At 36.8% G+C, this 15,379-nt stretch overlaps 1 protein-coding gene and 1 long non-coding RNA gene across 2 annotated transcripts in view; one reads left to right on the forward strand and one right to left on the reverse strand.

Annotated features, from left to right (window-relative positions):
- LOC136038640 (uncharacterized) overlaps positions 1-15,379 on the forward strand; it is a 133,527-nt gene that overhangs the window by 108,220 nt on the left and 9,928 nt on the right. The window lies entirely within an intron of this gene.
- The window catches only part of LOC136038636 (phospholipase D1-like), a gene marked incomplete in the record, with an annotated part of 372,020 nt that overhangs the window by 63,447 nt on the left and 293,194 nt on the right, over positions 1-15,379 (reverse strand). Inside the window, 2 exon segments of the mRNA XM_065721881.1 lie at positions 2,231-2,373; positions 14,166-14,369. Of these exon segments, the coding sequence (XP_065577953.1) occupies positions 2,231-2,373; positions 14,166-14,369 (347 nt within the window).

The raw sequence follows: 15,379 nt of genomic DNA on the forward strand, positions 1-15,379 counted from the left end.
GCCTATTTTTTTCTAACTTTTCCAAATTAGCCGACCTTTCACTCCCCCCCCCCCCCCAAATGGTCAAATCGGGAAGCGACTATTTCTAATTTAATCCGGTTCAGTCCCTGATACGCCTGGCAACTTTCAGCGATCGCTATATTGATCACGCGTCTAGTTTCGGATCTTCTTCATGTAAAAATTGGGGTGGTCCGGGATTTGAATCTGATACCTCTCACACTCTAAGTGAGAATCATACCGCTATACCAGCAAGCCACACTTAAGAACAACAACTTGTTTTATCGGCAAATAAAATTCTTCTCAACTATCTCGTTAGCTCGCTCCTCCCCCCCCCCATATGGTTAAATCGGGGAAGCGACTATTTCTAATTTAACCTGGTCTTGTCCCTGATACGCCTGCCAACTTTCATCGTCCTAGCTTATCTGGAAATGCCCAAACCAGCAAAACCGGGACTGACAGATCGACAGACAGACAGAAAGACCGACGGACTGAAATTGCGATCGCTATATGTCACTTGGTAGATGCCAAGTGCCATAATCAGAATATCCTCGTCTGTGGGTTGTAAGTACAAGCGGAGGAGTAAACGTAAATCTTACCAGTTGCAAAACTTCCCTCAGCAATGGATAAAATTTTATGATGATCCTCTATAGGGGTCAACTACAAAAGAGCCGAATGTCTAGAAAAAGAGAACGGTCTCTGTAAGTTGACTGAAATGAGTGGCCCACCACAACAATAAAGCCGCCTAGAATCCTTCTCCTCCCAAATATGAAACATGACCAGAAATGCAAAATATCAAAGTGTTGCCACATCTAGGGTAATCGACAACCTTTGTTGGAACGATCCGAAATATATTACCACATACCGATGAGCCAACGACCATCATAAGGCCTACGGTGACTACAAGACAGGAACAACGCTTTTTATCACTATCAAGTCATTCAATGCTCGAAGTCCAGCTAAACCTTGTAAAAACGATCATTTATTAGAAAAAATGATACATACTAGTGGGATACAGACGATCTGGCATAGACGTACCTTTTTCGAACAGGAGAAAAAATATTTTCGTAGTCACTTTTTTATCTCCAGTACGTACGGATGTCCCAGGAGAAATCGCCAGAATCCTTGAGAACATGTACAACCTTTTCAAAATCTGAACACTGACGGCCGATAGTCTCTCTACCTCAATTCTTTCCAGTATCCTCCCAGGAGGCATCTTCTTTCCACATTTGTTCCAACCTATTCCTGCGGGACGGTATCTCACATACCCTCCAAGCATGGGGCAAAAATGGTTGGACTCCAATTGATAAACTGGCCCATGCTGATGATGTTGATCAGATAGCTATTACCATACAAGATCTCCAAAGACAGGCAGTGACCGTTTCTCAAGCGCAAAAAAAGTGGTTTGTTATGAATAGAAGTGGTGTGCTATGTATGCACACAAGTCTTGATTTTTTTAGGCCAGAATACTTAAAATCCCTCCTCTATAATAAGTGATAGTGAGCAAGTAAAAACAGTCAATCAATATTATTCCTCGGCATTTTTCCAACGGTTGATAATTGCCACGCATCTGACCTTATCAGCTACATTGCTGACTCTTATCAGGTCTGGCTTCAGAAGGTTAAACAAAAAATCCATCCACCTTTTGAACAATCTGAAAGTTCATCTTTTCAACAGTCTGATTATATCCATTGCTCTGAATGGGTATGAATCATTGGCAGTAAAATCTGAAAACAATTGAATCCTTATTGCATTAAAAATATGATGCCTACATCGGACACTGAAGATCAGTCACCAGTCACCAGATCACAATCGAAAAAGTCAGCTGAAGACTAGTCAGCAGAAACCATTCTAAATAAAGTTAGAAGACTTTAGCTGCGTTGGTTCAGGTACATCAACAGAATGAATCCTGTTCGGTTATAAAAAGTCTAGCCTGAACGGTCAGTTGAGGATGCTCGATATCTGAGAAGACCTCTTAAAATGTGGATTGATAATATTGACAAACGGGGTATTATCTAGCTATCTAGAGCTGTACCTGACAGACCTGCATATCAAGCACTGGTATGTCAAATTTTTTAAAGGAGTGGAACGAAAGCATCGCGTGATGATGGATGAGACTTAAACAAGCAAAAGTACAGCGGCCAATAAAAAAAATACCATGATAATAAAAAAATTTTTTAAATGTCACCATCTTGAAAATACATTTTTCTGACAACCTAGTAACCAAATTTACCTCGAAAAGTTTTAATCTTCTTCACCATCATTCTTGCTTTTCCATTTTTCTTTTGTTTTTCGCCGTCACTATCATCATTCCCGCTTGTACTGGTACTTTTATCAGCATAATAGTCAGTAGTAACGCCATTCTCTTCAAAGCATCTAAGGATATTGAAATAAAATTATTTGACAGCAAACCTTTCTCCTCCAGAGAAATATTTCAAGTACAATTGTTAAACAGCAAATGATAGGAAGTAAAGATTTATCAAGTCAATCCAAAGTGTATTGAGGACTCAAAAATTGTTTTAGCTTCGTCTCCAAATAAGTATTTTCAACCTATGTACAACCATAAAAAAAAAAAAAAACAGATACAGGTGACTTCAGCTGTACCAAAATCAACCCTCTTAAAGGCCTATGAAAAAAACCATTTATCCATGAAAAGCAATTAAGAATCGAATTGCTAAATAGATCTGATTTTATGATTTTATGTCTTGGCCACCGATAGATATTTGGTCAGGTACTAAAGTACACTGAAGTTTGTCCTGAACAACTACCGTTGATTGTACTAAACCATCTTTCCTTCACCTCAAAATTTATTTTGACCAATTTCGAATATCCTGACACTCAAACACACAGGAATAAAATGCTCTAAATACAAGCACTCCGAAATTCCTCTTAATACACTGGAGCTACACGCTTTAATCTTTTAATTCTGTTAAATTTGGTTTCAATTTATTTTTTCAGGTTTGGTTCGACGCAGTGAAGGAAGTTTAGGGTCAACAAATTTATCTTTTAGATGTTGGCCCAGATATAATATGAACAGAAAAATTGCAGTTTAAGTTTAGTTTGACCTAATTTGCTTTAATTAGAAATTCAGTTTGAGTCAGATTCAACAATGACTGGTAAGTTAGAGCTTGCCTCAACCATAAGATATTCCTGAATCAAACAGTTCGTGGTAACGAACTGTAGTAAGGAGCGACCCGGCTCAATAGTAACCAAAACTCTAAAAAATGGAATTTTGATACCAATAGCTACATCAAAAGAATCGCATTTTAATGCTGGTTTTAAATATATAAGTTTCATCAAGTTTAGTCTTACCCATCAAAAGTTACGAGCCTGAGAAAATTTGCGTTATTTTAGAAAATAGGGGGAAACGCCCCTTAAAAGTCATAGAATCTTAACGAAAATCACACCATCAGATTCAGCGTATCAGAGAACCCTACTGTAGAAGTTTCGAGCACCTATCTACAAAAATGTGGAATTTTGCATTTTTTGCCAGAAGGCAGATCACGGATGCGTGTTTATTTGTTTTTTTGTTTTTTTGTTTTTTTTTTGTTTTTTTTCCCAGGGGTGATCGTATAGACCCAGTTGTCCTAGAATGTTGCAAGAGGGCTCATTCTAACGGAAATGAAAAGTTCTAGTGCCCTTTTTAAGTGACCAAAAAAATTGGAGGGCACCTAGGCCCCCTCCCACGCTAATTATTTTCCCAAAGTCAACGGATCAAAATTCTGAGATAGCCATTTTATTCAGCGTAGTCGAAAAACCTTATAACTATGTCTTTGGAGACGACTTACTCCCCCACAGTCCCCGTGGGAGGGGCAACAAGTTACAAACTTTGACCTGTGCTTACATATAGTAATGGTTATTGGGAAGTATACAGGCGTTTTCAGGAGGATTTTTTTGGTTTTTGGGAGGGGTTGAGAAGAGGGGGATATGCTGGGGGAACTTTCCTTCGAGAATTTGTAATGGGAGAAGAAAATTTCCATGAAGGGAGAGCAGGATTTACTAGCATTATTTTAAAAAAAAACAATTAAAAAATAAAAGTGAAAAAGCTTTTTCAGCTGGAAGTAAGGAACAGCAATAAAACTTAAAACAAACAGAAATTATTACCCATATGAGGGGCTCACCTCCTTCTAATACCTCGCTCTTTACGCTAAAGTATTTTCGGTAATTTCAACTACTTATTCTACGGCTTTTGTGATTCAGGGGGTCATTCTTAATGAATTGGGATAAAATTTAAGCTTTAGCGTAAAGAGCGAGGTACTGACGATGGGGCGAATCCCCTCATATATGTAATAAAAACATGAGAATACAAAAGTTCTTTACGTAAGCTAATTTATAAGTTACGTAAATCTTTTACCAATAAAAAGATTCGTAAAAAATTAAAAGTTCTAGTTGCCTTTTTAATTAACCAAAAAATCGAGGGGCAACTAGGCTTCGTCCCCCGCTCTTTTTTTCTCAAAATGATTCGATCAAAATTTTGAGAAAGCCATTGTGCCAAAAAAAAAAAATATGCAAATTTCGTTTTGATTATTCCTCTGCGGAGAGCCAAAATCAAAACATGCATTGATTCAAAAACGTTCAGAAATTAAATAAAAAAAACAAGTTTTTTCAACTGAAAGTAAGGAGTGACATCAAAACTTAAAACGCACAGAAATTACTTCGTATATGAAAGAGGCTGCTTCCTCATCAACGCCCCGCTCTTTACGCTAAAGTTTTTTACTGTTTTAGAAAGAAGAATTGAGAGAAAGAGTCAAACTTTAGCGTAAAGAGCGGGGCGTTGATGAGGAAGCAGCCTCTTTCATATACGAAGTAATTTCTGTGCGTTTTAAGTTTTGATGTCACTCCTTACTTTCAGTTGAAAAAACTTGTTTTTTTTATTTAATTTTCATTCTAAGTTGACTCGATCTTCATATCAGAGGTTTATCCAACCACACGCTCAACTATCTGAGTAAGTCTTAGAATCCGGGATCTCCAAAACACGAGAAAAAACCATCTTTCATTTAACTTTTTTCTTTTCTTCGAGACAATAGCAAGAGACTTCCGGACGAATTTCGAATTTGGTCTCATACTAGATCAAACAACAAACAGAAAACGTATGCAAATATTAGATGATCAAGTTTGCCTGTCAAGTTGTCCTGCATGACCTTATTTAGGAGCAGAAGAAATCCCTTTAACCAGAATTTCTTAACTTAATCCACAACTGTAGAAAAGTTGTCCAGGGGTTTTTCTGGAGAAAATTGGTAAAAACAAAAGAGTTTGCCATCTATTCTCCAAAATTTACAAAAGAAAGTTTGAGACGGGGTTAAATAAACTTTGGCTTGTAAAAACTGTTTCCAAGAAGTTTTAGCAGAAATAAAACTTGATTCCTAACAGTATGTCAAAATTGCCTACATCATTCATGGCTTTGTTTTGCTAAAACAAAAAAAATTAAGTGCTAAATTCAAACTTAGTAATTTGTTGCAAGGGAACTGGAAATTGTGTTTTATTGTAAAAGAGTTCTTAAAAACAAAATCTCAATTCCGCTTCCCCCCCCCCCCCACACCAAATTTTCAGCTAAATGCAACTAATACTACATTTTTAAAACTCACTTTTATTTGATAATATCTGAAAAATACACTTCTTTCGTTGAGAAAATTTGTCAGTTTTTCTGTGTCTAAGCATTCCACAAAAGTTAGCTAAAATATGGTCTAATAAGTTTTTCGTCACGGCTGAGAGATTGCCTACTTTGGTCACTTTTTTATTTTTATTCTTTTTTCCTTGTGTGTAAGTCGGGAGGGGAGAGATGAGATAAGATATTTATTTCAAAAAAATCACTATCACAAGCCCTCAAAGGGCCGAATTCGGACTTCGGAGTCGACTAATAAAAAAAAAACAAAGCAAAAAACACTAATAATAATGGATAATCAAATTATGAGTAAAAAAAATATATGTCAGAAAAAAAGGGAAGGGGACAAAAAACGTCTAATAATACAGAAAAGAACAAGAAATAAACATATATATATATATATATATATATATATATATATATATATATATATATATATATATATATATATATATATATATATATATATATATATCTACAAATTAAAAGGGACACTAAAAAAAAGTCCAAAAACTCACAAAAAAAAAGAACGAAGCATAAAACACACGAAAAACACATATGAATTAAAAGGGAAACTAAACCAAAACAGCGGGGGGCAAGCAAATTAGTCTAATGACCTAAAGCAGCTCACACGAAAAAGAAAGAAAAAAAGGGGGGAGGAGAAACTAGTTGGCTATTTTATTTATTTTTTCTGTGATGAAGGGGACAAAGATTTTTTCATATCTGGAAGTAACGCAGCGAATGGGAGACAAAACTGGGATAGGCTCAGAAACAGCTCGAGGCTGTCGTAATCTGGATGGTGAGTGATGTTTGGGGAAAATACTTGCCGTCCGAGGGTTCGTTATTGCATTTTTGAAGAACGGAGGCACAACGACGACCTCCTTCGCTCAAGGGTTTCCAAACTAGTTTTTGTCTTAGGAGCAGAGAGTAAGGCACCTTGCCTTCTTTGAAAATTATTCGCAAGGTTCTTTTTTGGATTGACTCAATTTTGTCTGATTCTTCACGGGAGATGCCAGGGGGCCAAACTGGACAAGCATATTCAAGATGCGGAGGCTATATTTATTTAGGAGCTTAAGGAGGGCGATAGACGCATTAGCTTTATGGATGATATCTTTAACGTGGATATCCCACTTTAAATTTGAAGAAATTGTGACTCCAAGTAATTTAACCGAGGATGCATAAATTTCAGGAGGGATAGGATTAAGAAAACAGGTCGAGGATTTGAGGAAACAAATCGGCATTATCATGGACTTAGAGGGGTTTATGGTCATATCTAGGTCCAAAGCCTCACTTCCAATTTCATTGAGAATACTCATAGGGTCGCTTATTAAATTTCTGAAGCAACTTTCAACAATCGTTAGGTCATCAAAAAATTTCCAACGGTCAGGAACTTCCTTCACAAGGCTGTTAACCATGACTGAAAAAAGGGGGGCCTAGGAGAGTTCCTTGGGGTATGCCACTGTAGGTAGGGAGAGGATATGAGTAATGGTTCTGGTATTTAACCACCTGTGATCTATTTGTTAAAAATGAGGCAACCAATTTTACCAGTAAGGGATCGATATTGAACTCGCTTTCTAGTTTCTCAATTAAAATATTGTGGTTAACAAGGTCAAAGGCTTTCTGAAGGTCAATAGAAATTAAGTTTAGCCAGGAATTGGGTTTTTCGAGGATTTTCCCGATGTGGTCAATAAGAGAAACGAGGTAGTGGGAAGTAGAAGTTGTTTTTAGGTTTCCAAATTGTTTCAGGTCAGTAAGAGGTAGGATTTTTTCCTTTAGCAAATCTGCAAGGAATCCTTCATACAATTTTGAAAAAATAGGAGTAAGCGTAATAGGTCGAACGCCATCAAAGCCAGGCTTTCAGTTTTTCTTTTTCAAAGGGGTAATGAAACCCTGTTTCCAAATTGTTGGAATTTGCCCAAACTTAGTAATTTCGTTAAACAGGACAGACAAGGGCTTAGACAGGAAGTCACCGAAGGCTCTAATAAGAGGAAATGGCATATCCAAAGGACAAACACTTGTCTTTCTTAGCTTATCAATTCTTCTTTCAATCTCAGACGGGGAAACAGTCGGGAAAAAGGAGGATGGGGCTCCTGTTGATAATTGGATTGGCAATGCTGGAAGGCTCTGGACAATGGAAGCGAGAAATTTATTTAGACTATTTGCAGTAACATCAGGGGGCTCTGATCAGTTGAAATTAAGCTGGTCAAGACTCCTGCCACATAGCTTTTTAACCTCGGAATGCCAGTTTTTGGCTTATTAGTTAACAATTCTTCGATCTTATTTTTGTAGTATGATCGTGCCAATTTACGAATTTCTCTTTTAATTGATTTTCTTAATATATTGGCTTGATCGAGTTTACCATTCTTAAACAGCTTCAATTTGGTTCTAATTAGTGTTTTTATTGTTTGATTAATAAAGGGTTTATCACTTGAGCACCTTTTAAACCTTTTTTCTGGGAAAAAACAAATTTGATATTTATCAATTAGCTTTTTATGAAACGTGGCTTGTTTTCTCATCAAGGTTTTGTAAACTATAAATGTCGGACCAATCTTCAGTACTCAGCCACATACCAAAAGAAAGAAGACCAGAATTTTGAAGAGGGTGGTAAGTGCTATAAGTCTTTGAGAAAGTATGCTTAAAAGTTGAGGAGGGGGACAAAAGAATGGAAAGATGATAACTCCCACCTAATGGGGGCAAAGTTGAGGGAGGGCTGTAAAAATTATACATATTAGTTAAAATAACATCAAGAGAGGTATTTCCCCGAGTCGTCGGTGTTTTGACAATTTGCTTTACTTTAAGTGAAGCACAAAAGGAATCCATTTTAAGGTCGTTGGCATCGCCAACTAAAAAAAGGCCAGCATTGGGGTACTTAGAAATAACAAAATCAGCACTTGCCTGTAATTGCTGGATAAAATTACGTTTTGACTTGACATTTTGATTTGGGAAGTAATAGAAAACAGCTATTGCAATAATACTAAATGGACGAGGGAGTACTTTTGGTCTAACACTTAGCCAGAGGATTTCATCATACTCGGATAAGTTAGGGACTTGAATAACCTTTGGGTAAAGGTGACTCTTAGTAAAAACAGAACTCCGCCACCTTTTTTCCCGAGTGGGTGGTCTGAAGGACGGAGTTTAATAAACTCTGAATAATTTGTCAGGTGTAGGGACCCAGGGTCATGGGATTGAACTTCAGTAACAGCTATAATATCTATCAAATGTGATTCTGAAATCACCTCGAGTTCAGTAAGCTTTTCAAAATTAAGACTTTCAGCATTAGTAACTAAAAGTTTAGGAAAAACAAACCGATTGGGGAATCGCGACAGGGAAACTTGATGGGTTTGAGAATTTCCTGGGGGGTAGGGTTTTAATTTAATTTTATTATGCTTTGGAGAAGAGGGGTAAGAGAAGGAATTGGATGTGGGGGGACGGGCAAGGATATGGACGAAGCATGAGGACTTATTATATGACAATTATTGGACGCAAAAAGTCTCAGACCTGAGTCACGTTTACAGGGTAGGCACGAGGGATAAAACCAATGGGCTGGGGCTTCGTAAGGTGCTGGGAAAGGGGGGCTGGGTGGGAATAGTGATTCATGTCCGTCAAGAAATTGCTGGTTTGCGGCGGAGTAGGGAGGGTATGGGGCAGCATACTGTAAGGGGGAAGGAAATAGGACTTCTGTATACGGAGAGGAAGCGGAGATAACAATGGGTAAGGCGGGGGAGTATGTAATCGGGAAGAGTTTTTTAATTGTTGAGCTGAAAATGCAGGGGGATAAGAATGGATGTCGACAGGAACCTGACCAAGGGGAGGATGGGGTCGTGAGTGCTTTCGACGCTGGCCTAAAAAGGGCAGGGCCACCCTCCGAAATCCATCTCCGTTTTTTGTCAAATTCTTAGAACTAACATCGTACACATGCGAAGGTATAGCTTGTGGCTTAGAGAATAACCTACTAAACAACTTTGGTATAAAAACATGATACTTGTCACAACCGAAACAACGACCCGACATAAAAACAGAACAAATTGAAACATGGTCAAACGAGCACGAACTTTTATTGCAAGAACCCGTCAGAAAATATTTGCAAATATGGAGCCGATTACATCTTTTTTCCGTGGTCACATTTTGCACGTAAAAAATCCTTGCAAACTGATTTTGTTTTTTCTTTATTTTCAATTACACGCTGATCACCATTTTTTTTCAGCTAATTCTTCCGTTTCCTTCACTTTCATATGCCACAAGTTTCTCATAAACAATTTCAATATCTGCATCGGATTTCGTAGTAACCTTATTAGTCTTTAAAACAAAGGTGTCATTATCCTCTTTCAAATTCAGCATAAAACCGGAAGCCGTTAAGTTATTCCTGTATTCGGGAGCCTGATCATCCACCATACTAATAGAAGATTTGTCAGTAGGATTACGTTCATGAATAATTGATTTCATTTCAACATTATTAACTTGACCGTTCCAGTCAATGTCATTGCTAATCACCTGGTTTGTCACTGGTTCAAACGCCCTTGACCTCTCAAATGAATTTTCGAAGGGAAATATAGCATTTTCTGAATTTTTTAATTTCACTTGATTTACTTCATTATTCTTTGTTATATCACTGTTTTGAGTTACAGATAGGGGTTCAGAAATTACGGTCGAAATGTAGCTTAATAACTCTTCTAGTCTGTCTTTTAATGGTTTAAGAATATCAAGATTTGTAAGGCAAGCAAAATCTTTAACACAGGGATTTGGATACGTTAAATTTTCTCTGGTAACATATGAGTAAGGTTCGGTCTGAACTGATACCTCACGTGAGCAGGTGCGTAATTTTCCAATGGTGGTGTTCAGAGTATAGGATGGGTCGACGGAAGAAAAGGTCTGGCACTCAGTCTGACAAGAAACTTCAAGAGGGGGGACGTCACTTCATGTTGTAAATAGGGAGAGGCTAGAGTCGACTTCCGCAAAGGGGGGGGCACCGGCGATTTGAGCTCTTTTAAGATATTAAGCATCTTAGCTCTTGAATTTGAGAACGAGGGGTGCGAGGTGAAGGTAAAACAGGTGAATTTAAAGAATTTACCTTATTGATTGGCATTTTCTTAGAGGAGCAGTCAGGACAACACCAGCTCTCACTCCAATTAGCTGTATCAATTCTGGCACATTTTTCTGCTCCTGCGTGAAACGAGCAATTGCACCCTCCACACTTCACAGAGTTTGAAAAGACTCTACGCCTACATTCGGGACAAACTAGTCTTTGTCTGACCATTGTTTTTTAAGAGGTTAATGGTCCGGCTGAAAAAACTTGGCTCAACAGTTAACAACACTAGATCCTCACACGTTGGATGCTAGATGAAGACTCAGGGGGCGCTGTAATTAATTTTTTCAAGGGATCCCCACTCCTAGGAACACATCTTGACGGAGTGTTGCTTTTTAACTCTGTAGGAGTTACCAGAAGAGTAAATTCTTGTTTAGTAAAAGAAGTTTAGGGGTAAGAATATCCCAGCTGTCTTTTATATGGAATTTTTCCCATCCACAGCTGCATTTAATTCAACAGTACATTTTGGAACGTCCTTATTATACTTTAATTAATCTCGTTTTTCGTTCATGAGCGCCAACTGAATTGAGTATTAATGCAGAAAGAATGGTTGAGAACAGTAGCGGGAAGCCAATGACCTTCAATTGAGACGTATGCTGTATATGAACCGTCCACACACCAATTGCACCGAGTCCGTAAGAAAAACAGCGGAAAAAAAATCAAGTAGAAGATTTATTCCGATTTTGATCTTATTACACTAATCTATCTAACGCCGTGATTCTCAAAGTGGGGCGCAGGCTTAATGTCGGTTCTGGCCTCTTTTGTGCCCGGGAAAAAAAAACTTTATTAGCATCCCTCTCTGTCTAAAAAAAGATTCGGCGAAACCTTACAAAACTTTCCCTTATTAAATTCATTTATTAATCAATTTCCTTATACTTACTGCCAACTGCACGTTCTACTTTATTTTTAATAAAAATAAAATTTCACAAATTACAAAATGATTATAACCGTTAAATTTTTTATTTGAAATTTTGTACCCCCAGCATTTCTGCACCCAGGCGAGTGTCCCATTGTCCCCTCTCTAAAACCATCTCTTCACAGACCCCAATGGAGGGAAGGGCCATGGTAATGTTTTGGTGGGTCATGGGCAGGAGGTACGCCCTTCAGCTGACTACATTTTACAGCCTTAATTTTGAAAAACAAATTCATATGAATGCGTCACGTTGAAATATACCTAAAGAGCAGAAAAAGATGCATGATAGTGTTTCAATGACGTTATATACTGCATAATGAGTGTTGTATTCAGGCAATATTTTTCATTAGTATAAAAATACCCAGTGGACAACCCCCCCCCCCCCGATCCCTAAAAAATATACCAAGTTAATGGCCTTTTCATCTTCCTTCAGGTAAATTAACTTAAAATACTTAATAATAAAATTCGCATATCACAGGGGCATCAGTTATTCGTGAAATGCATGGGTGGGAAATGACCCAAAATTGGTTGGGAGCCCCTAATCTAATGGGACCCTTTTAAATATATTGAGAAGTTAAAAAAATCTTTTAGGTTATTTAGAAGCAAATATTCGGACAAAAATATGTTTCATGGCAGCCATTTTGTAACATCCAATGATTGGAACTCTCCGCGAACGGAAGCTTTTTTATTTTGAATACGTATGGTATAAGGTTTCCAAAAATGTAAAGTTTTCAGACTCTCCACACAAAATCCATCGGACATAAAGTACTTTACACAGTGAGACGGACTAGTGGCTTGTTTCTAAACTCCTACCGAAGAGACAGTCTGAAATTTCCAAATCCAGGATACGGTTTTGATTGATAGGCCGCTCATCTTTTCCGTTTAAAATCAATGTTTAGTTTCTTAGGGTACAGCAATTTACATATCAGAATTGAATATATGGAAAACACCATTTTCAGGTTTTTGCGAAGGTGATATACGCTATGCTTGACAATAAACAAAAGGAATAAAACTTTTTTTTTCTTTTTTTACAGCAGAGTCTTGAATGAAAGTCCTCAAAACAGAAAAAAAATCTGAAATAAATTAGTCCTGGTTTATTTCTGGTTCAAATATAAGTAGAACATTTTTAGTTTATAAACATAGCATCTAGTATTTTTCTTCTCTAGTTTCTTCTCTATTTTCATGCATGTGATAACGATATACATTTTTTACTTGTATTTATATTTTACAAAATATCAAATTCTCTAGACTATAGTCTTCCAAAATCATAACTGAAATTAGATTTGAACTCAATCTGTGTAGAAGAAGATCTACAAAAAGACGGAAGAGAAAAACTACAATTTGCATCAGACCGGGTGACCAATACTTTAGCTCAACATCTTATAAACACACACAACAAAAATAGGATACATCTTAATTCTCTGCTTAGATGTTTCTGTAACTGCTTTTGCACAAGTTTTCAGAAACCTAACCTTTCACAATGTGAGGGGGAGGGTGTCAGATATTTTTCCAATAGGGGTGGGACTGGCACCTCCTAAATGATGGGCATATGTCTTTCGAAAAAAAATTCCAGGGGCGGTCCGAAAAATTCACTGGGCATATGTAATGTTTTTTCATATTGCCTGTATGACAATTGCTTGTAATGAATCTTTTTTAGTGTAAAAATGCAAGCACAGAGGATAGAAAGAGGGGGAAAAAGTACTATCTGGGCAAAACTTACTCAATGCTTCCTTTTTCTTTACATTTTTCAAGAGTGAGTTTTCTAAATGGGTATATGTCTTTATAAAAAGATTTATTTGGGGGAGCCATAAAAATTCACTGCGTAGATTTAACGTTTTTTTTGTATTGATTGTATGACAGCTGCATATAATGACACTTTTGTGCTATAAAAAAAAATATATAAAAACAGAAAGGAAAGAGAGAGAGAAATAAAAAAAAAGTAGCAGAAAAAGCTTACTCATTGCTTCCTTTATATATATATATATTTGAAGAGGGAGCGGGACTGGTGCATCCTAAATGGGTATGTGTCTTTCAAAAGATTTCTTGAGGGCAGCCCTTTTCTTATTGCTTATATGACAACTGTTTGTAATGACACCTTTATGCTACAAAATTGTGAAGACAGAAAAGAGAGATAAAAAAAAAAAAACACTAGCTGAGCAAAAATTAATCGATGTTTCCTTTTTCTATTTATTTTCCAAGAGGGAGCGGGACTTGCACTTCCAAAATGGGTATGTGTCTTTCCAAAAAGATTTCTTGGGGCAGCCGTTTTTTATTGCTTGTAGGACAACTGTTTGTAATGACACCTTTTTGCTGCAAATTGTGAAAACAGAAAAGAGAGATAAAAAACGCCACCTGAGCACAAATTAATCAATGTTTCCTTTTTCTACTTATTTCCAAGAGAGAGCGGGACTGGCGCTTTCAAAATGGGTATGTGTCTTTCCAAAAAGATTTCTTGTAGCAGCCCTTTTTTACTGCTTGTATGACAACTGTTTGTAAAGACACTTTTGTGCTCTAAAACTGTAAAAGACAAAAGAAAGAGAGAGTAAAATCACTAAATGAGCAAAACTTACTCATTGTTCGCCTTTTCTTCGTCACTACTTTTCACTTGGATTTTGCTTCGTAACAACATCTCATCCTCTTTCGCCAGTGTTGCCACTGTTAGCTCCTGTGTTGACTTTGCTAACCTCATCAGAGTCTTTGGGTGATAATTATATGTTGATGTTGTACGAACGGATTTGTTCATGTTTATGCTAACACTGCCAAGATCAGCCAGCCTTAAAAAAGAAGCTTTTGTCAAGTTTAGTTCTAAAATTCCGCTATATCGTCATGCGTAAAACCAAAGGGAACGTTCATAAGACCAATTATAGGGAAAAGTCAAAGAATGACGGTTGAAAAATAGTAAAGTAAAAGAAACATGATATTCGAATAAACTAAAAAAATTGATATTATTTTGAGGATAGATAATTTAAAGTGTTTTCAATCTCCTCATTGTATTTTCTGTTTCATTTTTAGCTCTATGATTTAGTATTAGTTATCACCAATGCCAAAATTTCGAAAAATAATAGTAAAATATTCAAGCCAACATTTAGTTGACTGAGTATTTATTTATATTTTCGCAAGATTTGGGCAGACTAAATCGGGAGAAACTGAGAGTTAAGCTGTGAATTATATGAGGTTTTTAAAAAGATCTCAAAAGTTTTTAAAAATTTCTCTCTGTCTAAAAAAAAAAATTATAAAATATCTTGAAAAACTTTAAAGTTGAAAATAGCAGCAAAATCCTTAAAGAATTTTGTCGAAATCCGAAGCATCTGAACTTAGCACGAGCTAAGTGAACTTAGAGCTAAGAACTTTAGAACTAAGAACTAAGAGCTTAACTAAGAACTTAACCTAAGAACTTAGAACTAGAACTAAGAACTTTAGAACAGAACTTTAGAAGCTAAGTGAATTGAACTTAGCATCTGAACTTAGCTTGTCATATAAATTGAAACTGTTAACCTTGGATGAATCCAAAATAATATAAGTCTTAAGTTTAAAAGGTCATGAGTCGTGAGAAGAGGGAAACCCATCGGTACCAGAAAAAGAAGAGCTTTGCAGATATTTGGAAACTACAGCGAGGTTATAAGCAAAGAAGCAGGAAATATTTACAAGCAATATAACCGTGGCGACATCCATTAGATGAAGTTAGTTCAAATGCATGGCCCAAGAAAAAGCGGGTCTTCCCTACCCTTTAAAGTTTCTTGCAATTAATAGAAACCTTTTGCTAGGCAAATTATTAAAAATCATA

This window comes from Artemia franciscana, chromosome 18 (assembly GCF_032884065.1).
Source record: "Artemia franciscana chromosome 18, ASM3288406v1, whole genome shotgun sequence".
In the NCBI taxonomy this organism is placed as follows: Eukaryota; Metazoa; Arthropoda; class Branchiopoda; order Anostraca; family Artemiidae; genus Artemia; species Artemia franciscana.